The following is a 25215-nucleotide window of genomic DNA, read 5'->3' as shown; positions in this document are numbered from 1 at the left end:
CTACTATCGTTAAATATAGGTCCTTTTTTTACACATCCTAGACGTCTGTTGTAAACAGGCTTTTTTGTCAGAGAGCAAACCCATTCTCAGGGCCTTCTCTTCTAATTTTGTTTCAAAATGGTGGCACTTGTAAGAAAGAGGTCTTTTCTTTGAACGCTGCCATTTTGAAAATAGCAAGAAGAGAAGGCCTCAAGAACCAGGTTGATCAGAGAGTAGATATCCTCACTTCTCTATGGGACAAACTAGAGGTTTACTTACATTCTTTTATTTTCTTCATCTTCCAACAAGAATGCAGGTAAAAAGACTGCACATCATACATGAATGCTTGAACAAAGCTTTTTATTTTGAATTTTAAATTCTTCAAAAAACAATAGGATGATAAGCAGAGAGTCATGTCGGTTCAAGATTTTGAAAACTTTACAAAATGCAGTCATCAGTATGATAATCGTGATAGTATATGTATGGAACTAGTGTTAGAAAAATTGAATTACATGACAACTACCTAGAATTAAAAATATTGACATAAGATTACTGCTTCTCATTTGATTTGTAAGGTTACATGTATATGTATATTAGTGATATGATATTGAAAAAAAATTAAACCAAAAAAAAAAAAAGCTATTAAAAATCACAGACAATAGATCAAATCCACTGGTATACCATTTCAAATCAACTGTCATTGCCTTGTGTATGGTATTTCTCTGTTTACAAGGAATGCCTAATACTTTAATACGAATGAGACTTAAACATTTCACTACTAAGCAAATGAAAGAAATGTTCTGAAATTGAAAAGAAAAAAAGAATTTCTCCAAGTGGATAAGATCTACTTTAGTCTGTGATGGCCGGTTTAACTGACGAAATTCACAGATAAAGTTGGCTCTTCAATCTTCAGGTTCACTCTTCACGCTGGCTGGTGAACGGCTGCGCGACTTGCTAGGGGATTGGAGAGTATCTCCATTGTTTCTGTCATCTTTGGGGCTCAGCCTTTCATGTTTTGGAGATGCATCAGGAGAGCTAGAAAAACACAAGAATTTTCTTCAATGATCTTCTAAGATGATTAAAAATAAGAAAATAATATTGTCTCTTACTGGCTTCTATCCCTTCGGCGTTCACGGAACGGACTTGGAGACCTGCGTTCTCTCTCTCTGGATGGAGACCTTGACCGTGAACTGTTTCTCCTCTCATATGAATGTGATCTGGATCTTCTGCGCCTAGATCATTAATTTTTTGTCAGATTAATGCTACCTTTTTCAAGGAAATAAGAGTGAGTAAACACTTACCTTGGAGATCTGCTTCTGGACCTGCTTCTGTTGCGGCGAGGTGATCTTGACCTACATAAGAAAAGACAAATCTATCAGCATTAATTATATATTTTTGTGCAGACTCTCAGACTCCAAAATTAATAAACAAACACCAAATACCTAGTCTTAAAAAACACTTTTTTAGCTTTAGGTAATTCTATCTTTAACATATAATTCAAAATGACATGTTTTAGACTATTAACTTTACAGGTTAACGATCACAACTAATGCTGAATTTTTTTGTTATAGGCCAAAATAAAAGTATGAGCACTAAAACTTGTGCCATATTTTAGGGCTTTATTTTCTTTCATTCAAACTCATTAATTTCTAAGGATTCCTTTTAGTTTGATTGACGGATTCAAGGACACCTACTATCAGCCTTTCTGGGATCATATTCGGATCTAGCATGAGCACAACTATAATTTATGTCTAATACAGGGTCTCTTGTAACCAAGCTAGGATACCTTTTTGTTTATCAATTAATAATTTATTTCAAAACTAGATGCCATAATTTTTCAAGATTTTAGTTTACTAATTTTAGGATTTTTTAGAAAACTTTAGTTATGGCATTCATTTCATAGGGTCTTTTGTTAGTTGAATTCTATATTATCAGAGTTTTACTCAACTGTACATGCTTTTAGATAGTGGTCAGTAACCTAGCAAAGTTAATGTCCTGTCATAATGACTATTACAATTATAAAGAAATACATAACAGTGCTTAACGCTAATGCTGGAAAAGCAAACAGAACGCTTTAGCTTGGGCATAATGTTCCCTCAATTCAAACCATGTGTCATTCCGTAAGGTACCATTTCTTTGTTTCATTTTTGTGAATGAGAAGACGCATAAATATAGATACAATTCAAACAAAGAATCTTGTTTCCAAGAGAATGACATGTTGTCTGAAGTGGGAAGCAATTCAGCCAAAGAAAAGAGATCTATAGTATATTTTATATTTTTTTCAAAAGTGAATGCATACTTCTTTATTCTTGTACAAGACAAAGAATATAAGGGCAAGTTAGTGTTATGCACTGCACTGTATATATAAACAGCTTTATTTTCACTGATTCTTTTGTCTGCTCAAGTGCAAGAAAACAAATAAAGTGAAAATAAAGCCTTAATCTGGCTTTTATTCATACTAACAATTTTTTTCATCTCAACAGACAGTATGCATGTTTTATTGAGATTTATAAAGAAAATCCAGAGTTCTTGATTAAGTTTAGTTTATAAAGTGTTAAGTGGAAACTTTAGGAAGTATTCTTACTGGGGATGACGGTATTTGACAACAAGTGTGATCACATAGGAATTGCTCGTCAAGTGTTCCCTACTAGAACAAGCTCAACCATGCTTTACGATCACAGCTATTTCCTTAAACCACTATTTATCAGCCCTGCTGAGCGCAACAGAATGAGAGTACTTACTCAGAGAAATGAATTTTGAATGGCAAGTTTTGTGATCAACGAGCACTGTAGAAATATTTCTCGAATTCGCTGAAGATCACAGGTTGGTAGAGAGGCTAAAAGACTTAGGTCGGTGGTAGATGAACCACACCACTACAAGGCAATGTTGAGGCACAGTGCAAGGTAGGTGACTCTCGTGTGTTGTGAGCGAATTGGCACCGAAGATGGAGAATGCGCTGCTAGTTGGTAGTGGGTTGCACGCCCGTAGTTTTCGACAAAATACATTTCTGCCCTGCATTAACACAACAGGTTTAGTGTGAAATATCCTTGATACATTAAGACTAAAGAAAACAAGGATTTTTTTTTTTGGATTATAAAACATGGACTTGCTGTTTGGAGCATAATATAATATCTGGGTACAACATATTCTGGGTTTTACGTTTAGCTTATGAAAACAGCAGTGAAAAAAGCATTCAAATTCATAAACAATGGTAAAGCTACTTTCCTTAACATCTGGCATACATCAATATACTTTATATTCGTGGCCAATCAGAATGTGTTTATTAACGAAGATCAATTTCAGTAAACATATCCTTTTCAATCATTAAAGTTTGATGTTTGGGGACATACAAACCTGAAAAAAGTTAAACTCGAAACAAATTCCAAAAAAAAATTTTCTTTCACTTTTCAAAAGATAAAACACAAAGCAATGTATGTCAAAATGCAGAGAATTTTCTTTTTTCAAATAATTTTGAGTGTTTACGAACGCAAGCCAATATTTAATTAACTCGAAAAAACCTGTCAAGATCTGACCGAATTTCTGAAAGCTTTTAGAGTGTTTTCAAAAATCTTACGGAGATGAAATGTAAATATTTTTTTTGGAAGAAAATCTAGCAATAGTAGATTGAAGCTTAAAAAGCTCATTACAAACGGTTTACACAAGGAAGACAAATATGCAAATGAGCTCCTAAGATTTCCGCGTTCTTTTGGCTTTTTGATACGCTTTTTTCCTCTGGCTTTATTTGAAAGCATCAATCACTAAAACATGAAATCTTAGTTTTTATGATTTCAAGAAACAAGAAGTTAAGAATACTTTAAGTCAATATTTTTTAAAATAAATTATGGAATAGGGAGGTAATTTCATGGCAAAACGTGAGGATGCGTACCTTGAACGACGGCGCTTTCGAGTACAATCACGAGCAAAATGACCAATTCTTCCGCATTCATAGCACTTCTCTGTCAGTCCTAACCTAGCTGCTCTTCCTCCTCGAGTTGGACCGCGAGCCATCTCAACACGAATGTTCGTTCCGCAAATGTACTTCCCGTCAAGACCTCTTACGGCGTCTTCAGCATCTCTTCTGTCTTCAAACACGCAAAACGCGAAGCCAGGTGGATTCCTTGCCACCCAAACGTCTTTCAGAGGACCGAAATACTCAAATTCGTTTTCTAACTCTCGTTTTGAGGCATTTTCACCGAGATTTCCGATGTAAACTCGACTCATTTCGCAGGTTTTTTAACGCGTCTTTTACAACGTCGCTTCAAAATGGCTGACAAGAGAACCAGGTGCACATTGCAGAGGGCAATGCTTTGCGAGTCCTATCGGCAAATATTCGGAGAACATCGGAAAGGAGTCGTTCACCACAGGAGACCCATTATCTGTTATTTTGAATATCTTCTTTTGAATAACTGTACTATAATAAATCCAAAAAAGATAATTTATTAATATCATTTTTGTTTTCTTTTTGAACTAAGACGTTAATATTTTAGCCAATTTGATATGCATTTTAATCTAAAAAAGTTAACTAAAGTCTTAACTTAAAACTTGGGCCTCCTGTGGATCTTCGAAGTATGTTCCAGATCTCCGCGCCACAAAATTCAATAAACATGTCGGACGTCAAGGATGAGAACTTTTGGAAAGAATTTTGACATTAGTTTTAAAGGTTAAGACCATAGAAAACGCCATAGAAAGGAGACCAGAATGACTGACAAAAGCTCAGAGTCGCTTATGCAATACTTGAATGGTGAAATATCGGTTTTTGAATGGTTGGAAATTGGAGACGAGGAAAAAGGCAATGAAGAAAACAAGGAGACAAGCATGCAACTAGTTGATGAGGATGAGGATGATGGAGATGATGGTGATGATGATGATGATGATGATGATGGTGACTTAGAAGAAGAAGATTTAGAGAGTGAAGGTCAAGGAGACAATGATACTGGTAATCACTTTTTTTACAAGAATAATAGTGTAAAGATACCAACATCGGTGTGTCTCGCGGCGGGGAGAGGGGAGGGTGTGTCTTGTGGAGGGGAGGGGAGGGAGTTGGAGTAAGTAAATAGTTTGTACTTAGGTATGTGAGGATGATATATTTTGAATCTAAATAATAAATAAATGAGATGTTACATTGGCATCTCCATGGTGTGGTTACTGAAAAAAAATTAAATTTAGAGGTTGATTTATGTGTAGAGAGGAAAACTGAGAATTCTACTCACATGCAACACCTTTCTATTCATGTGTTATTTCTTTTGTCTTATGACCATTTACATAGGTTTCGTTTTTTATCCCAGCTGATGCCGAAATTGCTCCATTATCTTCTGAGAGTCAGGAATTAACAGAACCAATTCAAGAAATGCCAAAAACAGACTCTCCAGCACCAGGAATCACAGAGGTACAAACACCAAGACGCATGACAGAGCTACTCCTTGGACTACCTGGAGCCAAGAAGGCTCAGAAACTTGGTGGAACAAGCGTGGATGAGTTTCGTGCTGATATCCCCATTTCCAGGAAGCGTAGACAAGGTCGACCCAGAAGGAATGAAGTCCCTCCAAAATTTAGGCGTCGGATGGGAGAAGCTAATATCTTTTGTGCAAAGGGTGAATATGACAAAGCAAAGGATATTTGTATTGAAATAATAAGACAAGGTACATGTAATTACAGTAAATATTACCGAAATCTTTATATAATTATTAGAACATCAACAAAAATAATAGCTGAATAGACAATGTCTGGCCAATGCTTATTAATGTCCAACCATACACCTCTTAGCCTGGTATACTTTTGACCAGTCACACTGACTGGTCACATAATATAATTCATCAGTTTGGTGTGGTTGGTCATCATGTCCAGCCATTGAGCAGATTATTATTTTTAGCCCAATTACAAACTCTGTTTAGAACCTAGATACGAACAGAGAATAAGCCATGGATTGTGTAAATTATAAAAATGGGCTGACTTTGTTGACTACATCAAAAGTTTGTCAAACTATTGCTAATTTAAAGGTGTTATTGTTAATTCAAGTCTTTTATGTTTTGATTTTCATTTTTGTGTCTTAGTTCCAAAGTGTCCTGAACCCTTTCAAACTCTTGGAATGCTGTATGAAATGCAAGGTGACATGGAAAAAGCACTGCAGGTAAGGAAAAGAAATAAATTCCTACCAATATTTATTAGTAGCAAATAATAATCAATAAACAGTAGCAGTAGCAGTATTATACTCACCTCTCCCCTCTTAGGTCTTGGGTTTGATTCCTGAACTCAGCATCATATGTGAATAGTGTTTGTTGGACCTCTAATTTGACTCCTGTTTTTGTAGTTTTATACATACCTCCTGGTTAAACCCAGCACACTAACAAAGTTCCAATTCAATCTGGAAGCTAGCAAAGTGCCAAGACTTAACGTTGATCAGACTAGATGCTACAGACAAAGTGCTTTTGTTAAAAGCTTCTTAATTTTGTCGTTGTCATAGTTTCTTCTTATAACGGCTTATTTGAGCAAGACTGGTGATGTTGAAGAATGGCTGAAACTTGCTGGCATGTCGCTGGAACAAAACAACTATAAACAAGCCATGGCTTGCTACAATCAGGGTTAGTTCTACTTGTTTAAGACTATCGGTACTAAACCTGAAACAGAACTGGATTTAGGGGTAGTCAATACAATACAATACAATACAATACAATACAATTTTATTTGCTCATACAAGAAAATTTACATGAAATGTGAAAAACAACTATAGAAAACAACTAAGAAAATAAAGAATAGATAATTGTCAAAAGAACATAATTCAGAGCCTGGGGTCTAAATTAACCATAAGGTTTTCGAGTTAGACCCCAGCAATTTAAAATTTAACATTGGAGTAAACTGAAGAAGAACCAAGTACATAAAAAATAATTACAATTTAACTGAACAATAAAACTGTTAATCCACAATTAGAGTAATGACATGTATGGTATATATTAACATATATGAAGAAAGAAATAGAATATTTAGAAAAAGGAAAATCTAAGGAAGAACTAAATTTTTATCTGTAATTGGTCGGCAAGTAAATAACTTTTTAATTTTTTCGCAAACGAAAATACATTAACATTTTTTAAGTGGCTAGGAATTTGTTCCCAGAGTTCAATCGCCATATTAGCCGTCATTTGCTTGCCTATATTGGTACGCACTTGTGATTTATGCAAGTTTTGCTTTGCTGCGTACCTGGTATTGTAAGGATGGATATCTTTTGCATATTTGAAAAAAGAGGAAAGTGTCTCTGGGAGCTTACCTTTGTGCCATAAATGAGTAAATTTTAAAGCATGAAGACGATAAATATTATTTACTGTGAGAAGCTCCAAGAGATTTAGCAAGGGAAGAGCGCTTTCGGTGTTTTCGCCAAAAGATACAGCAAAGAACATTATTCTTACAACTATATTCTGTTTGACTTGCACTTTCTTAATGTGCGTTTTATAAGCGCTTCCCCAGGCCAATATTGCATATGATATGTAGGGATAAACAAGGTTGTAATAAATTTGTTTCAGTTGATGAATGGAGAGATAATGCCGTAATTTTGATATCACTCCAATATTTCGTGAAATTTTTGAGCAGACATAAGAAATATGGTATCTCCATGATATGCAGTCATCAATTATGACTCCTAAATATTTTATGTGGTCTTTTCTTTGTAAAGAATTGCTTGAACCATCTCTGTTTTGAAATTTCAGATCAATTACCACGTCTTTCTTTTTACTTGATTTCACGATCATGAAATTTGTTTTTGTATAATTAATTGATAGTTTATTTGCGTCACACCATGTCTTAACTTTTTGGAGCTCAGAGTTCATTAGTTTTTCAAGTTCCCTTAAGTCATAGTGCGAGGCAAAGACATTCGTATCATCAGCAAATATTCTAAATTTCAGAGTATCAGAGCAGTTTGGCAAATCATTAATATATAATAAAAACAAGAGAGGTCCAAGAGAGCTACCCTGAGGAATTCCACAATTCATCGTTTGTTTTGAGGATACGTTGTTACCAAAAGCAACATATTGTTGCCTATTTGTTAAATAACTGGTAAACCAATTTAGCGCAATACCTCTGACTCCATATAGTTCTAACTTTTCTACTAGAATTTTGTGATTAACAGTATCAAAGGCCTTTGAAAAATCTAAAAATGCACCACAAGTATACATTTTATTGTCTATTGCTTTCCTTAGGTTGTCCGCTATTTCAGTAATGGCTAGTGAAGTTGAGTGGCCTTTTCGAAATCCAAACTGAAACTCGAATAAAAAATTGTGTTTTTCAATGTAATTGATCAACTGTTTGTAGATGAGCTTTTCGAAAATTTGAGTAAAAGCTGATAAAGTTGAAATTGGGCGATAATTAGCTGGATCCATGGCATCTCCACCTTTGGCGACAGGTGTTACCTTAGAAATTTTAAGAACATCGGGAACAATACCTTGAAGCAGGGATTGATTAAATATTATTGTTAATGCTTCACTAAGGTGGTTGCTCGATATTCTTATGCACTTTTGCGGAACACCAATGCATGATTTGTTCAATTTCAGGTTTAGAATTTCATCGTGTACCTCATTTGAAAGTATCCCACGAAACATGAAGCTACTTGGATTCGATGTTTTTATGTATTGGCTTGGATTGACATCAACCTCCGGTATTTTCCCAGCAAGATCTTGGCCAACATTTATAAAATATGAATTTAACTGATGACAAATGCTAGCTTTATCAGTATGACATTTATTGTTATGAATGATCTTTTCGATACTTGTTACTGACGATGCTTTTTTCCTTTCGATAATCATACCAATGAGCTTCCATGTAGTTTTTAAGTTTTCTTTGTTTAAATCAAACTGTGCTCTAAAGTAATTTGTTTTAGCAGCTTCTTTGATTTTATTTAATCTATTGTTATACGTTTTATAATACTTAATTTTTTCCGGGTCATTACTTAAGAAGTGTGTTTTAAAGAGCTTTTGTTTTTTCTTAATTGAGTTAAGTACAGCAGCGGTAATCCATGGTCTTTTCAATTGTCTTCTTTTTTGCTTAGTTACCTTCCGTATTGGAGCGTGACAATCAGATATCTTCTGAAGCGTTTCAATAAGTCTATTCATACTTTCGTTAACATCATTTGTAATAAGGCTTTTAAAGTCAACATTTTTTATGTCTTTCAAGAAAGCATCATTATCAAAGTTCGAATAATCTCTATAATACTTATTTTCGCCTGTCACAGGGAGCCTGTTTGATACTGTACAAAATACCGGAAGGTGATCGGTAATATCAGCTAAACAAATTCCTGCTTTCAATATTTTATGAGGTACATTGGTATAAATGTGATTTATTAAAGTTGAGGTATGATCCGTGATTCTTGTTGCTTTAGTAATAAGAGGAAAAAATCCAAGGTTCAACAACATATCAAGAAACTCGGATGTTTGATTATCGACATTATATTTCAAGAAGTTGATATTTATATCTCCTAAAATAAATACCTCATACCCCTTATTGTTAAATTTTTCCAATTGGTCCTTCATAGTTTCACTAAAAAGCTCACGGTCACCAGAGGGATGCCTATAGATACAACCAATCATAATGTTTTTTTCTTTCTTACGCATAATTTCAATCCAGCATGACTCGACGTCAATTTTTGATAATTCAAGGTCTTTTCTTCGGACAAATTCCAATTGATTAGACAAATAAAGGCCAACACCTCCAGCCGAAGTTTTGGAATTTGTATTCAAGAATTCGTATCCTGGTATGCTAATATTTAGCCGACTATTTTCGTTAAGTTTCGTTTCAGAAATAGCTATAACATCTGGAACCTCTTTTGTTATAGAAAGAATATCATGCAGCATAGATATATTTTTAGATAGACTGCGTATATTGCAATGTATCATGGAGAATCCATTCTTCCTGCTGGTCTCAGTGAAAAAATTTCCCATTTGTTTAATGGTATAATATTTAGATTCGATATTACTCCCATAATCCTGAAATCCTGGATCTTTATCTGGGCTTTCAATTACATCTTCCCACCCACCCCCTCCATAATTGTTTTTCAGATTCCAGAATCCACCCCTGTGAGAAATTATGTGGTCAATGCATGTTCATTTTACTTTTAATTAATCTTTTTTTACCAGCACTAAAGCAAGATCCTGACAATTTTAGTATATTATGGGATAAAGCAGCTTTGTGTTACCAGATGAACGACATGAAAAAAGCAATAGAAGGTTATGAAGCTACTTTGAAGGTCAGTAATGAGCTAGAATGATGATTGTCATAGAGTGATTTTGATACAAGTGGTATAAACCCCTTGCAGCACCTCGGAATGCAGCTTAATTTAAAGGACATAACAATTGGTTTCCAATTCTCTTGAGATTGAAATTATTTTATTTTGTCCTCCAAATTGAGCTGCTTTGATGCCACATGCAAGGGGTTCTATTCAGGGTATTTTTCATTGGAACAATTAAGTCATTTTCAATGATATCTCTTGCAGGTTCTCCCAACTGATTGCCCAGAAAAGTATTTTGATTTGGCAATAGAAATAGCAATGGTAAGTTCAACATCAGGCTGGCCAGCTGTAACCTGCAGTATGGGGGGATCAAGAGTGGTGTACCAAGGTAGTACACCTATGGGATCTCGGATTTGATTTCTGGACCCAACATCAGGCTGGCCAGCTCTACCCTACAGTATAAGGAGATCAAGAGTGGTGTACCAAGGTAGTAGTATGCCTCTGGGGTCTTGGATTTGATTCCTGGACTCAACATCATGCATTAGCAGAAATCATTAGGTTTTTCCTTTAATTGTTTCAAGAGTTTTTTCTCCTGGTTCTCTGGTTTTCCTCCCTCTGCAAAACCTAACAAGCTATTTTAATTTGATGTGTGATTTTGCCATGCCCAGAAACTTAGCCACGCAGAGGTCGCCAAGTAGGGACCCATTGCTTGGCACATCGAAGGAACCACAATAAATCTATTGCTACATAGTGTGAATATCTCACATCAAAGTTTCTATGTTGTTTTGTTGCATCAGTGCCGCGCTTGTGCTGTGTCGTGTATTTTTGCCTTGTAATGCTACGTCATGTTCCCTCAGCTCAGGTCGTATTGAGTGATATCTCATTAGGAAGTCAAGTCATTTCGTTTGGAGTTGTGCTTCTGTCGTATCGCATTTTCTTTTATCAGGTCATGTTATATGTCCTGTTATGTTATGTGATGACAGGGTATTCATAAAATTTTAGTTTGAGGTGTATTTTACTAAGTTCTTATTTACTTAGTTATTTACTCATATTTTGATGATATTTTTTATATGATGTTTCCAAAGATACACCATGAAAACTCTTCACTTGACAAGGCTATAGAAGTAATGTCCACAGCCTTTGAAAAGTACCCAGGCTATTCAGACTTCAGAGGTATGTTTTAGGAGTCCAAGAGATCAGAGTTGGAGAACAAAGCTGAGAGTTCCCTAGTTGAGACATTTACTGAGTAAGAGTTTTTGTTAGAGTATATAGTTATATGCTTTTATTTTTCTTTCTTTTTGCAGCAATAAATCTGTTAGCAGAATTTTACATATCTGGAAAGCATTATTCTTTGGCTCTAAGGGTAGAGAATACATTTAGTGAAATTAATATATTCCTTTTCTTTCTTACTTACTTACTTTCTTTCTTTCTTATTTCTTTTTCTCCTTCCCTTTTATTCCCTTCTCTTTCCCTTCCTTCCCAACCCTTCCATACTCACTCTTTTTATACCATTCACTATAAGCCATATAACCAATTCTCTGATTTTCCATTATCTGCAGTTATTGACTTCGAATGATTGTTATTTTTTCTCCTAAGAATATTTGTACGTTATGCCATATCACCCAGCAGTCATACCCAAGTGGGGATGCTTCGTCAGACACCATGGAACCACTGTCATCATTTTCTAATTTAATGGGTTATGACATAGAGAGTTCTCCTCAAAAAGGAAAAGGTAAATAAAGAAAATGATTATTGTCCTTGTTTTCTTGAAGGTAGCACTTAATAGTCATCATGCATCATGCAAACCTATGGCCCTCATTCCATGAGAAAATTAGAAGTCGGAATTTAGGAATTGATTTTTGCAGAGGAGTTAATTTGAGGATGTAAAAACCAAGAACAGTTAGCAGCTCTCTACTTACCCACAGGCAAATATGTTGGCATTGTGTTGCAATAACACTTTTTTCAAAGCTCAGAAAATATTTAATGGACTTTAAATTGCAGACCCTTGCCTATAAACTACATAATATTGCAAAACCCTGTGAACTGCCTTATTAACCAAATAGAAGGTTTACCAAAGAGACGGTAACAACACACATGCCAATCATCATACACGCTTGTCACACAACAGTAATCATTCGCTTCTAAAGTTTTGGACTTCTTCATGATATTCCTTCACTTTATTCACTAGGAGATAGGTGTTTCGAAAACACCTGGACCTGGTTTGAAAAGACCTGGATCGAAAAGACTTTGGTTCGAAAAGACCAGTATTCACGCAAACAGTTGCGCGTCTCTCTTAATCCTTCGAAGATTGCTCTTGGAGTCACAATATCACAATATCGACTCTACCTAAGAAAACAAAGACAACTAGACTAACGATGAATTACGGTCAAATTTTAAATGAAATAACAACCCCCTAGCGTTTGTTACTGGTCGGTAAGATAATGGTAAGATAACGGCAAGATAACGGTAAGATAACGGTAAGATAACGGTAAGATAACGGTAAGATAACGGTAAGATAACGGTAAGATAATGGTAAGATAACGGTAAGATAACGGTAAGATAACGGTAAATGGACCGGCAAACGGAGTTACCAACCACTTACCATACCATTTCAAAGAGTGCTGAATTTTTCTGTTGTATTCAGAAATCAAAACCATAACTCCTGCATCTCCAATCAGAACAGTCCCAAATATGAACCCTGATAGCAAGTGGTTTATACCTGAGGAAGTTCCTATAGACCTGAGAGTCAAGACTGTAGTCTGCTTAATTCATATCAGGTGTTTAAGACCAGTGAAGGTTAGTGAATTATATGAAACCCTGAAACAACTCTGTGTTGATCTAAGTCAGAGCATGGTTAACTCACAGATCGAACCTTAAAACAACCTCTGGGCTCTTTTAAGTCAGGGCACTGCTAACTCAGAAACCATCAAACCTTCAAACAACCTCTAGGTTGTTCTAAGTTCTATCTCACAGAAACCCTGAAACAACCTCTGAACTTATCTAAGTCAAGGCAAGCTAATTCACTGATTGAACCTTGAAACAAACTCTGATTGTGAACTGATCTATGTGTAAGTCAAGGCACAGCACAGATAACTGACAGATTGAACCCTGAAACAACCTCTGGAATTATCAAAGCCAGGCCATGGCTAACCTAAAGAATTTTGAAATTGGAATTCAGCTTGTTAGGTTTTGAAGAGGGAGGAAAACAGGAGAAAACCCAACAAACAGACAATAAGTCCAGGAATCGAACCGGAGACCCCAGCGGGGAAAGACAAATGCACTGGCTACTATGCCACCTTTCATTTTCAATCTTTTTCCAAATTTACCAGTAATCGTAGTTGTAAAAATTGCACTTTCTGTTGTAACACGAAAGAGAAAAATTACACCTGGAGCACTACACTTGAAGGTGTTGTCCCAGCTAGTTCATTCATTGGACTTAAGGTTCTGCTGGCAATGTGTTGTCTCAATTTTGCAGGCTTTGATGTCTGCACTTTTTCTAGAGAACATAGAAGATGTTGGGGATCTGTTCTTGGACATTGCCGAGGCATATGCTGAAACAGGTATGGAATCAGGTTTTTTAAATTTAATATTTAATATAGAGGATATTACATGGGCGCGCAACAGAACATTACATGGCCGCTTGGAGATACGAATTTTATCTTCAAGTGTTCAATTGATATCTCACGAGCCATGTAATGCTCTGTTATATACACTGTAGATATTGATAAAACTAAAATAAAACAAAAGCTCAAAAATTCTTTATTAAAATAGCAAGCCGATTCAACAGGGATATCTTCACGTGTGAAAGATATGGTATCTTCCACTGGTGAAAGATATCAAGTTTTCGACACTAGAGAAAATCTGGTATTTCATCGGTATCTATATAATAGTAATGTATATTACACGTGGCACCAGGCAATCAATTCTCTGTCTTATAGTACACTCAACAAAATTACTCGACTCTGATTGGTCGAGAGAAGTACAATTATAGCGTTAATTGTACTCCGTAGGAGTACCGAATTAAGTCGCTATGGCAACAAGGCCAAAACAATGTCAAAACAATTATTTTCTATCATTTTGTACTTAAAAAGCATAAATAAAATTTTAAAGCCGTAAGAACTAATCTTTTTTATGCATTTCAGTTGCACGATGGACTGAAAATCGGCCGCCAAATAGACAAAGATGAACGGCGTCGCTTCGAATTTTTTACTGAAATTTTGTTGAGTGAACTATAAACAAACTAATTTTTTTGTCATGATGTGTTATGTGATGTATTCTTTCTTGCTCAGGGGATTTCCTTTCCTGTTAGACAGGATAATTCCATTTTTTTTTTTCTTTCAGGAGAACATACCAATGCATTACCAATCCTTGATGCATTAATTGAAACTAACAAGTATAACCAGGTACGTACGCCAATAGATCTTTCCTGAATTCTCATTATTCGACCATTCAAAGTCCACATGTGGAGATGACAATACAATGCAGAAAGAATGAAAAATGAACAGGGGAGTGTCAGTAGGCTATCAACAGGTTCATCTGTTCACCACTGTTTTCATTGCTACACACTGGTCAAGCATCAGGCATGACATGGAAATCAGGCATACACTGCTGTCAATCAGAGTAATAATAAAAAGGTAAATTATACACAGTGAAAAGATGAAAAAACTGACGTTTCGGACGCTAGTCCTTTGTCGCTTTTTCATCTTTTCATGGTTTATAATTTACCTTCTTATCATTACTGTTTCATTAGAAACACCGACGCAGCTCACACTAGTTTAGCTGGTTATCTCTTCTTTCAATCAGAGTATGTAAGGATACTAAACACTCCCCTTCCTAGCCAATCGGAAAGTTGGATTTATAACAGTTATTTTATATTTTTTTTAAAGGCAGGGGTGTGGCTTAAAAAGGCCCAGTGCCTGATGTCTTTAGGTCGTCTGGAACAAGCCATTATGGCTTATAATCAAGTTGTTAACCTGGCTCCCAATCATCTGGAGGCAAGGCTCACCCTTTCTTCATTACATCAGCAGCTTGGGAGACCAGACCAGGCTCTGGATATCTTAACTGGTAACAAAGAGTTGTTTTTGTTTTATGTTTATAAGTGGTTTGTTTTCAGAAAACGTTTGTAATATTAAGAACTGCTTTCTCCCATTTATTCATACCATTGCAAGGTTCCACTACTGTTGGATCTGGCTACTGATAAAATACTTGAAATATATTAAAGTATTCATTTTGGATGTTCTTTAGATCGGACAAGTGAGCAGGGATATACTGGTGAGATCTTGGCAGCTGACAGTTCTCAAGACGCAACATCTGACGAAGCCATGGAAACAGACCAGGAACCACCCAAAGAGACTCCTCAACCAAGGGTTTGTATTTCGATCTCTACTTCAAAAAAAAAAAAAACTCAATGAGAGGTCACTTTTTGCCCCCCTTCACCCCACCCCACCCCCTCTCTCTTCTGCCTCCATGACCACACCTTAGTTACCCATTTAGGGAGAAGGTCGAAGTGATCATCCAAAACAGGAAGTGCATTTTATTGATTTAGGTTGTGGATAAAGGTGAATACCCCCTCCCCTTAGAGATCTGCTTAAATGCTTTATACTGCTTTTCCACAATGAAAATCCCTCACCCTCTCCCCTCCCCCCAAAAACCCCTTTTTAGCAAAAATCAAAATTCTAATTCAATTTGGTATCAATTGCTTTTGAGTTGAATCTCTGGCACAGAATCACTCGGCAATCACTCCTTGCATGCTCAATGTAAAATGATATTCTTTAATACAGGATTATAGCCTGCTCTTTCACAAGTGTGTCCTGTTAGACTCACAAAACCGTACCAAGGACTTTGTTGATGCCGGCCTACAACTGTTTTCTATGTATTTTAATGATGTCTATCACATGCTTCCTGACGAAGAGGAAAGTAAGTAAATATTATTTTAAATTGCCTGAGCTTTAAGGGATCTCTTAGTTGCCTCCGCAGACGTTATTGGGTTGTCTCATTGTCATGTCGTCATGCAATGTTTGTTCACCATGCTGCATGATGACCCTTAACAAATTATCTGCTTTGGAGGCTATTGATCTTTTTGCAGTTCTCTACCTTTCTCCCTGCACAAAACCCATTCTGATTAGTGTCTGATGACATGGAACTAATTATTGAAGAACACTACACATTTGATAATTTGCTTTAACTTACTACTATTTTCATAAACATGCAAACTAGGTATCTTCAAGCTGCACACTGAAATTTGGCTTTTTGCTGTCAATCAAATCTAATCAGTCGGTATCTTTCATATTTTGACTAGCGGCAGCGAAAAACCAAATTTCAGCGTGCAACTTGCATCTACCTAGTTTGCATGTTTATGCATGTAAATGGCAGTAAAAGAATGAATTTATTTTACGAAAAATAATGAAAAAAATATGTAGTTTCTACATTTTATTTTGTTCAGCTTTCAAAAAAGGAACATACTTTCTGTCTTCATTTAGATCAAGGCACAGCAGTCGTTACGGGTATACTGAACCCAAAACTAAAAATATGGCCCACTGAAGCTTATATCAAGGTTGTGTTCTCATCCTTTCTTCCCCCAGAGGCATTCCAGTTCATTTTCCCACCCACTTAGACCTTCTTGCTAACCTCTCTCACCTAACATAGCAACACACTTTATTCCTTAATTCAATGTTTTAGGATGTCTCTCATTTAAACTTAGAAAAAGGAATTCTGGAAAAAAAGCCACAGACACCGAAAGTATAGGTAAGAGTACTTAACTGTTATTCTCATAAACATGCGAAACTCTGTAATTGGGATTTGCCTATTGGAATTTGGTTTTTCGCGCCGCCAGTTAAATACCTAAAAGGTACTGACTGGCTAGTTTGGATTGATGACAGCAAAAAAACAAATTTCAGTGTGTAGCTCGGAGCTACAAATTTCATTTACATGTTTGTGAAAATAGCAGTAAGGCCAACCAAACCTTTGAAGAATTCCCAAAATAAAGCGTTTGAGTAATTTATTTTATTTTATGTCTAAGATTCTGAGACTCCTAAACCCAAGAAAAGTAAAAATAGAAAAGAAAGTGAAGACTTAGGTGAGAGATTTTTGAAAATTTTCTTAATCCCTTGCCATTTGTTTTTTTTTTTTTTTTTTTTCCATTTCAAACTTTTCTTTCACTAATTTCATTTCTTCATCTCTCCACCCTTTTTTATTTCTCATCTTTACTTGCCATTATCTAATGGGACGGAATAGTCCATTAATGACTTTCTGAATTCCAATTTTCATTTCCCATTTTTCTTTCTTGCATTCATTTTTTCAGTTCCAGCATTAAGAGCGAAGGACGATACAGGGTTTCGAGTAGAGGAATGGTGGGACATGCTAAAGAAGGTAACTCTCAAAACAGAAACAAGTGGGAGAATGGGAACGAATTCATTTGATGCGCGAGGACTGGGCAAACCAACTCAGAAAACAATTGGGGTAATCCACAACAGGCAGAACGAAGCCTAGGAGTGGATGAACAAACAATGAATGGTGAGATAAAACAAAGAACGCAGCTCACATGTGGAACAATACACATTGTTCACCATAATCCATGCTTTCTTTGTTTTTGTTATTTTGTCCAATCCCAAGCTTCGTTCTACCAGTGGACACCGACCCAACAATTGAAGAGACTTCCACACGCAACAAAGAAAATGTCTTTGATAGATTCCCCCCAAAAAATAATGCCTTACTCCCGAAGAAGCTGAGGCGTCGTACGGACTTCGGAGTTGAGAGCAATTAAACACGTCGAGCATTTTGACTGAGGTTTTGCACCATCACGTGACGGCAGCCATGTTAGATCAAACATAGCTTTAAATTTCAAATTTCTTATTTTTGTCATTGAAGGTTATTTTTCAAGCGTCATCCATAAAACGACACAAAGATGCCGAACACCTTATCCTCTGTGGCCTCAACTCACGGCGACTCACACCTTACAAAGATTACCAACAAGAACTGGAATTCATGAGTGTTTTTGCTTCTTACATCACTGAAAGATACTCCCTGGCTTTTGACTACCTTAGACCGTTCTTGAGCTCTATCCCTGAGAAGACAATGCTCTGGAATATGTTAGCGTTGATCGTGTGCAAGACAGAAGATATCAGACACCATCGATTCTGTATGCGGTTGATGGCCAAGCACCCTGATAACCTTGCCCTGAATATTATGAATGCTCACAATGCATTCGTGGCTGGGAACTACAAATATGCGATCAGTACGTAGGGGAAGTAATATTTCAAAACCGACAATGAGGACTGTACGGGAACTAATTGCGCGGACTTGAAATCCCGTCCAGTCCAATATTGGAGGCTTTGAAAGCAATTTCTCATCTCATTAATTATTCGATTTAAAGTAACTGGAACAAAATTAATTCAGTCCTAGGACTGAATTAATTTTGTTCCAGTTACTCCAGACTGAATGCATTCCTTTCACAGCACTTTACAAGGTTTCAATTAACATAATGTGACCCAAAAATAGCCCATTGATTGGCTGGTTTACTCATGCATTATTAATGAGTATGAGAAATCGCTTTCTAATATTTACAGTTAATGTAACTCAGAGGATTGAAAATCGAATTCTTATAAGCCAACGTAAAATTGCGCTGTCAACGCGGGACAAATTGCAGCGTGTTATCTAGTTTTCTTCAGTGGTCGCAACGTTCCTAACATTTGACTCAACAAATGTGGGGTCAAACTGTTTGGACCGCTTATCAGGGCCTTAATGATGAAAGTGGGTGAAATATTAGTTCGTTTTTTTCAGCTGAGTATGTACGCGCATTCCGTCAGAGGCCGGACGACCCGTTGATCAGTCTGTGTTTAGGAATACAGTTTATACATCTTGCTTGTCAGAAGTTTCCAAGAAAAAGGCACATAACTGTACTGCAGGTAATTTATCCATTCCATCCATTACATAACCACCTATTATTTCATCTATTCATGCATCCATCCATTCATGCATACATCCATTCATGCATGCATCCATCCATCCTTCCTTCCTTCCTTCCTTCCTTCCTTCCTTCCTTCCTTCCTTCCTTCCTTCCTTCCTTCCTTCCTTCCTTCCTTCTTCCTGCCTTCCTTTTTTCCTTCCTTCTTTCCTTCATCCATCCATCCATCCATCCATCCATCCATCCATCCATCCATCCATCCATCCATCCATCGAAGAGGAACAGGACGAGATCAATCAATTAATTTCATAATTTTACTGTAATATTTTTTACTTCAGGGCATTATTTTCCTTTTCCAATATCTTGCTTTAAGAGGAGAATGTCAAGAAGCTTATTATAATATTGGCCGAGGATTTCATCACTTAGGTAAGAAAACCTCGCGCGCTGTGATTTGGTCAATACTGAATGACGTAAATTCTTTATTGTGACCGTTTGGTTTGCGTCACAGTCACGGCACATGGTCATACTTTAAGCCAATCACTGCATAAGAGATCACTTCTTAGCCAATGAAAATGCTCGCACGCGGCACCGTCACGACATGGTAACTTCGTACTGCAAGTATTTTCACACTGGTATTTTTTTCAACACAATTTACTCTAGAATCTAACTTTGATATAATCCTTTCCATCCTGTTAGAGGATCAGTCTTTCAAAAAGTTTCATTGTATTGTTTACTGCTCAACCAATTACACGACTCCTGTACTGTACTGTACTGTACTCCTGTACACGGCACCGTTACTGTTACGCTAGGGCACGCTCATGCTGCGATATTTTTCTCAGTGACATTTCTTGGAGGGTCAATCCTTCAAAATGTTTCATTGTATTGTTTACTGCTCCACCAATGAAAATGCTCCTGTACACCGTTACTGTCACGCTACGGCACGTTCATACTGCGATATTTTAGTGACATTTCTTGGAGGTTCAGTCCTTCATAATGTTTCATTGTATTGTCTTCCACAGGTCTTACTCATTTTGCTGTACATTATTATCAAAAAGCACTGGAGTTCCCATACCATCTCGCCTCGAAGGAAAATGATGGAAACGTTCAGGTTAGTTTTAGACTTTCACAATTCTTTCCTATTTTTCTCTCTTGGATATAAGCTAAGTATGACATGCTCTCAGTTTGACCCTCTTGAGCTGCGCCACTTCTGTACTTTTCGGTGGTGATTAGCGATGACAAGATGACAAGTTTTTATGAGTGGATAAAGAAAGTGCTCAAATGCCATGATAAAATTTGATAAACGAGGAGAATGCCAAACAGTATGCGCGACTAAGGCCACAGACCAAGACCAAAGGTCGGTTGCAGGTCACAGTTGTGTCAAGATGAACACCAGGAATGAAAAGAGCACCTCGACCTTAGTAAAGGGGTCTTACCTTACCTCACCCAATGAGGTTTTTGCTAGGCAACAAGATTTTTGTCACGCAATGAGATTTTTGCTAGGCAACGAGATTTTTGTCACCCAATGAGATTTTTGCTAGGCAACAAGATTTTTGTCACGCAATGAGATTTTTGCTAGGCAACAAGATTTTTGTCACCCAATGAGATTTTTGCTAGGCAACAAGATTTTTGTCACCCAATGAGATTTTTGCTAGGCAACAAGATTTTTGTCACCCAATGAGATTTTTCTTACAGCTGATGGTGTTTTATTGTATGCGTCATTAGATATCCCAGAAGCATGATCTTCATCGAGAGGCAGCATACAACCTTTCTCTCATATACAGGGCCAGTGGAAATGACGTTCTGGCGAGAAAGCTACTCCACCAGTATATCATAATATGACAAATACACAAATACTACTAATATAACGATGAGTATCAGATATAAACTGATTTGGAAGTAAGTTGTTATATCAATAAATCGATCTCTAAGAAAACAATGTCTTACTGTTAAAGATGAAATTGTTAATACAAATTGCCCGGTATGAGATGAGAAATTCTAATAAGAACAAGCCCACGAGCATGTGCGAAAATTAATGATCATTTTTCCGGCTGGTATCCAAAGGTCAGAGATTTTGGATATAACTAAAATTTAGAGAAGTACCGGACGTGATCCAACGAGTTTTTGTTCGTGCAATTGAACATTGTAATAAACTTACTAAAATTTCCGAGAAATACCGACCATGATCCGACTGGGCTTCGAGAATGACATAAAATTTCCGAGAACTGCCGACCATGATCCGACTGGTCTTGGAAGGTCTATCAGTCACTTTGAACCGTGAGCCGATCATGTCAGCAGCTCATGAGCATAAAAATCTAAAATCTAAGTGTTGATGGCAATTGCCTTTTTTATATAAAAAAATATGTTTGTTAAGATAAAATGTGAGCGTTTGAAAAAAATACAAAGACTTTAAGTTTGGGAATAGAGGCTTTGCACCATCACGTGATGGCAGCCATGACAGGAAGCAGGAAAAATTGAATCTAGTCGAATCTGATTTACATGAGAAAGAATCCTATTTTCCTGGGGGAAAAGACTGTATTGTTGTGCTTCCTGTCATGGCTGCCATCATGTGATGATGTAAAGCCTATAAAGCTACAAAGCTAGATTACAAAAATCCATGCAAAACTCTCTAACTTTCAAATTCCTACTATCGATCATTGATCTTTAAAATCGCTTTCAGAAGCTTTATGCTGTTTAAATGAAAAATATCTATTTACCAGATTTTAAAATCTCACATTATAAAAGAGGTCTTACATGAAGGTTAAGTTATCGAAATTTCCGAGGATACTAGACCGTGGTCAGACAAGTCCCCGACTAGCACATGACATGCAGGAGAATCTATTCTAGAAAGTCACTGAATCGTTCAATCATTTATTCCTGCAAAGCAAATATCAATTTTTTAAACCCTAAAAAATATCTAAAATATCAAAATCATGGACAATTGGCAACTATTCATTACCTTTTCAGATAATTCTTGGCAAGGCAATACTTTTCTTTTCGCTTTAATTATTGCGGTTTATTTGTTTTGCTTCCTTTTTTCGCTTCAATAAATGCTTTAGCTTGAATTCCGAAAACTGTTGACATATATTAAGTGTTCTTAGAAAACAACAGTCACGCGCTCAGTTTGCACCATATTTAAATCGAATTTTTCCGGGATACTGTCATAACTTCTTTAAAGTTGTTGCAGCAAGTCGCTCCGAGGTAAAGCATGAAAATTTTGAAAATTTGTTTTTTTTCGGCTGCTGTATTGCAGTTCTATACAACTGCTGCTTCCCCGGTGAAAAATGCAGCCAGTCAGTGCGATCCAAGTAGATGTAAACTGCCTGACTGTTTCTGCAGTGGAACCAAGATCCCTGGGGACCTTGAAGCGAAGTCTGTCCCTCAAATGATCATGATGTCGTTTGATGATGCCGTAAACGAACAAGTTTATCCCTACGAAACGTCTTTATTCGATGGTGAGTTGCATAATCCGAACGATTGTCCCATGACTGGAACCTTCTTTGTTTCTCACCAATGGACTAACTACCAGATGGTACAGACTTTGTACCACAACAGACATGAGATTGCAGACCACTCAATCTCGCACCGTTTACCCATCTCCTGGTGGAAGTATGCTACTTTGAAAGAATGGAAGCAAGAAATAATGGGTATGAGAGAAATTCTCAGAAAATGGGGGAACATTCCTGTAGATGAAGTGAAGGGATTTCGAGCGCCGTTCCTACAGATTGGAGGAAATAACGAGTTTAAAGTCCTGTATGATGGGAACTTTACCTTCGAGTCTTCTATGCCTACACAAGAGTTCATGAATCCACCTATGTGGCCGTATACTCTCGATTATAGCACGACACAGGAATGCGTCATACCTCCGTGTCCCACAGGTATGTGTCATTCAACCCCATATCGTATTTAACAACATACATTTATGGTTTCTGGATTCATATATATTTCATTATATTTTTTTAAAAGTGAACCCGAAAAATTTCCAGAGTAGAACTGACGAGCAACAGAGTTTTTAACTCATACGGAAGTTAAGATTTAATCCTGCTCATGGGGGAGGGGGTTGCACCTATACGCAGACGTTTTTAGATTCGTCATGCAACGTTTTTTGTCCGTTGCGTGACACGTGTCGACTCTAATATTTAAAGAACGTGCTTTTGACATTCCCCCTCCACCTCCCTCTTAGCAATTATTTTTCCATGCACACGGCACAAGATGAGGTATAGCATTTTTATTTTCTATTTTGAAAAAACTAAAAATAATAGTATTAATAATAATTACAAAACTTACATAGAGCAGTGAGCGCATTTGCTGTGAGGAGGATGTCACTTTGTTTTACTTCTGTCTAATACGAGTTCTTTTTCTAGCTTCATACCCAGGCCTGTGGGAGGTTCCAATGATTGACTACAGTGATAAGAATGGCAATCCCTGTAACATGATTGATGGGTGTGCAGCGCCATCCTCTAGACAAGAGACCTATGATTTGATTTATAAGAACTTCCTTCGTCACTACGAGAGCAACAGGGCTCCATTTCCGATGTTTATGCACGCAGCCTGGTTTCAGGGTCACCCCGAAAGACTCGAAGGTAAAGCATATAAGGAACACATGCACCATAAGTCTATTTCATTAAGACAGAGAACATTGCCCTATTTCATAATGACGTCACATCAAAGACAACAACACATCTTAAATCACAATGAAATTTGGTTTATGAGCTGGTGAAGGCAAGAAGAACTAAACATTACGCTGAATATCTTGAATGAAGAGAATTAAGCTTAAATTTAGCCTAAATTTCTAACATTTTAGCCAATGTAAACAAAGTTTAACTGGATTTGGTTTGTCCCACACAGGTGTAAAAGATTTCATTAGGAACGTTTCATCCCTTGGCGATGTCTACTTCATCACTATTTCCCAGGTCATTGAATGGATGAAACAACCGACGACACTTGACAAGATCAAAGAATTCAGTCCCTGGAAGTGCGACTCACCCCGCCCTCCCGTGTGTTCCAGTTCGGAAGTGAATGTCTGTAGTTACCCAAATCATTACCTGTTTACATGTACCAGGCCATGTCCCAACAACTATCCATGGGTTGGGAACCCTGATGGTAACTGATTGTGAGAGGACTGGGACTTGCAATTGAAAAAACAAACATAATTATACTAACACCTCAGCAGACACCTCCTTCCCTTCTCAACCTCATCCCAAGGGTCCTCAGCTGACAGTAATTCAATCTCCCCCCCGATGACCGCCACAGTTAAATCAAAGTCAGCCACAAGGACCCTTAGGATGAGGTTGCTCTCTTCTAATTACCATTTTCCATACCTCGGTTTACTTGTTCAAACACAAAACATTCAATCAAGGCTGCAAGGTTCAAATATTTTCAAATTACTACGGATTTCACCTAAACTGTGACGATACATCGAAAATTTGTCTCAGCTACCACATCCTAATTCGTCTACTGTCACGCCTACTTTTGTTACATGTATTACAGTGAATACCTTACTGGTAATGTGCTAGATCTGAGACAGTGTCAAAAGTAGGCGTGTCTGTGGATGAATTAGGGTGTGGTAGCAAGACAAATTTTTGACGTGTCTCCACAGTTCGGTGAGATCCGTAGTAATTTGAAAAATCCTTACTACCTTGCAGCCTCGACTGAGTGCTTTGTGTATGACCAGTAAACCAATGTACGGAAAATTGTGAATCTCTTTCTAGTGCCCAGTTCTTATTTGCCATATATTTCAACACAGGAATCCCAATTACTTTCTGGAGAATAAATATGGAATAGCCTGAGGATGAAATTAATGTAATGACAAAATTAATAATAGAGTTGAAATAATTTTTTCTAAACAATTCACATAATGCAAGTAAAATTAGTCAATTCAGTCCAAAAAATAAATGGTTAAATAAACCTTTTCAACAAAGCAAAATATAAAATAATTCAAAAAAAATATGTGCACTTTTCTCATGCACTGCTACTCCAGACTACCCCTACCCCCGACCACACCTTCCCCAGACTACCCCTACCCCAACCATACCTACCCCTGACTACCCCTACCCCTGACGACACCTACCCCAGACTACCCAAACTATCTTTCACCATGGAAACTTGAATCCATTAAAAAATCAAACCAAAC

At 36.9% G+C, this 25215-nt stretch overlaps 3 protein-coding genes across 3 annotated transcripts; 2 read left to right on the top strand and 1 right to left on the bottom strand.

Annotated features, from left to right (window-relative positions):
• Window positions 1-243: 243 nt before the first annotated feature.
• On the bottom strand, window positions 244-4263 carry LOC116302679 (serine/arginine-rich splicing factor 7). The gene is made up of 4 exons (XM_031712023.2): window positions 3866-4263; window positions 1281-1331; window positions 1089-1211; window positions 244-1014 (listed from the first exon to the last, which is right to left on the bottom strand). The coding sequence occupies exons 1-4, from the start codon at window positions 4198-4200 to the stop codon at window positions 882-884; spliced, it is 642 nt and encodes a 213-aa protein (XP_031567883.2). The 5' UTR covers window positions 4201-4263; the 3' UTR covers window positions 244-881.
• A 286-nt stretch (window positions 4264-4549) lies between these two features.
• LOC116302667 (general transcription factor 3C polypeptide 3) lies at window positions 4550-21449 on the top strand. The gene is made up of 23 exons (XM_031712008.2): window positions 4550-4915; window positions 5265-5618; window positions 6030-6106; window positions 6440-6557; window positions 10092-10201; window positions 10448-10504; window positions 11269-11356; window positions 11488-11546; window positions 11780-11915; window positions 12828-12979; window positions 13659-13743; window positions 14525-14586; window positions 15070-15247; window positions 15428-15549; window positions 15964-16099; window positions 16862-16927; window positions 17202-17258; window positions 17484-17551; window positions 18050-18416; window positions 18962-19086; window positions 19424-19511; window positions 20105-20193; window positions 20808-21449. Exons 1-23 carry the CDS (start codon window positions 4678-4680, stop codon window positions 20922-20924), a joined length of 2949 nt encoding a protein of 982 aa, XP_031567868.2. The 5' UTR covers window positions 4550-4677; the 3' UTR covers window positions 20925-21449.
• Window positions 21450-22198: 749 nt separating this feature from the next.
• Window positions 22199-25214, top strand: LOC116302668 (chitin deacetylase 7). Its single transcript, XM_031712009.2, has 3 exons — window positions 22199-22960; window positions 23447-23665; window positions 23931-25214. Exons 1-3 carry the CDS (start codon window positions 22291-22293, stop codon window positions 24191-24193), a joined length of 1152 nt encoding a protein of 383 aa, XP_031567869.2. The 5' UTR covers window positions 22199-22290; the 3' UTR covers window positions 24194-25214.
• The last annotated feature ends 1 nt before the right edge of the window (window position 25215 follows it).

This window comes from Actinia tenebrosa, unplaced genomic scaffold (assembly GCF_029948245.1).
Source record: "Actinia tenebrosa isolate PJP-AT-01 unplaced genomic scaffold, QUT_ActTen_1.0 PGA_scaffold15__27_contigs__length_11533743, whole genome shotgun sequence".
Taxonomy (NCBI): Eukaryota; Metazoa; Cnidaria; class Anthozoa; order Actiniaria; family Actiniidae; genus Actinia; species Actinia tenebrosa.
The sequence above is the reverse complement of the archived record's forward strand: the minus strand, read 5'-3'. Positions and strand labels throughout refer to the sequence as shown.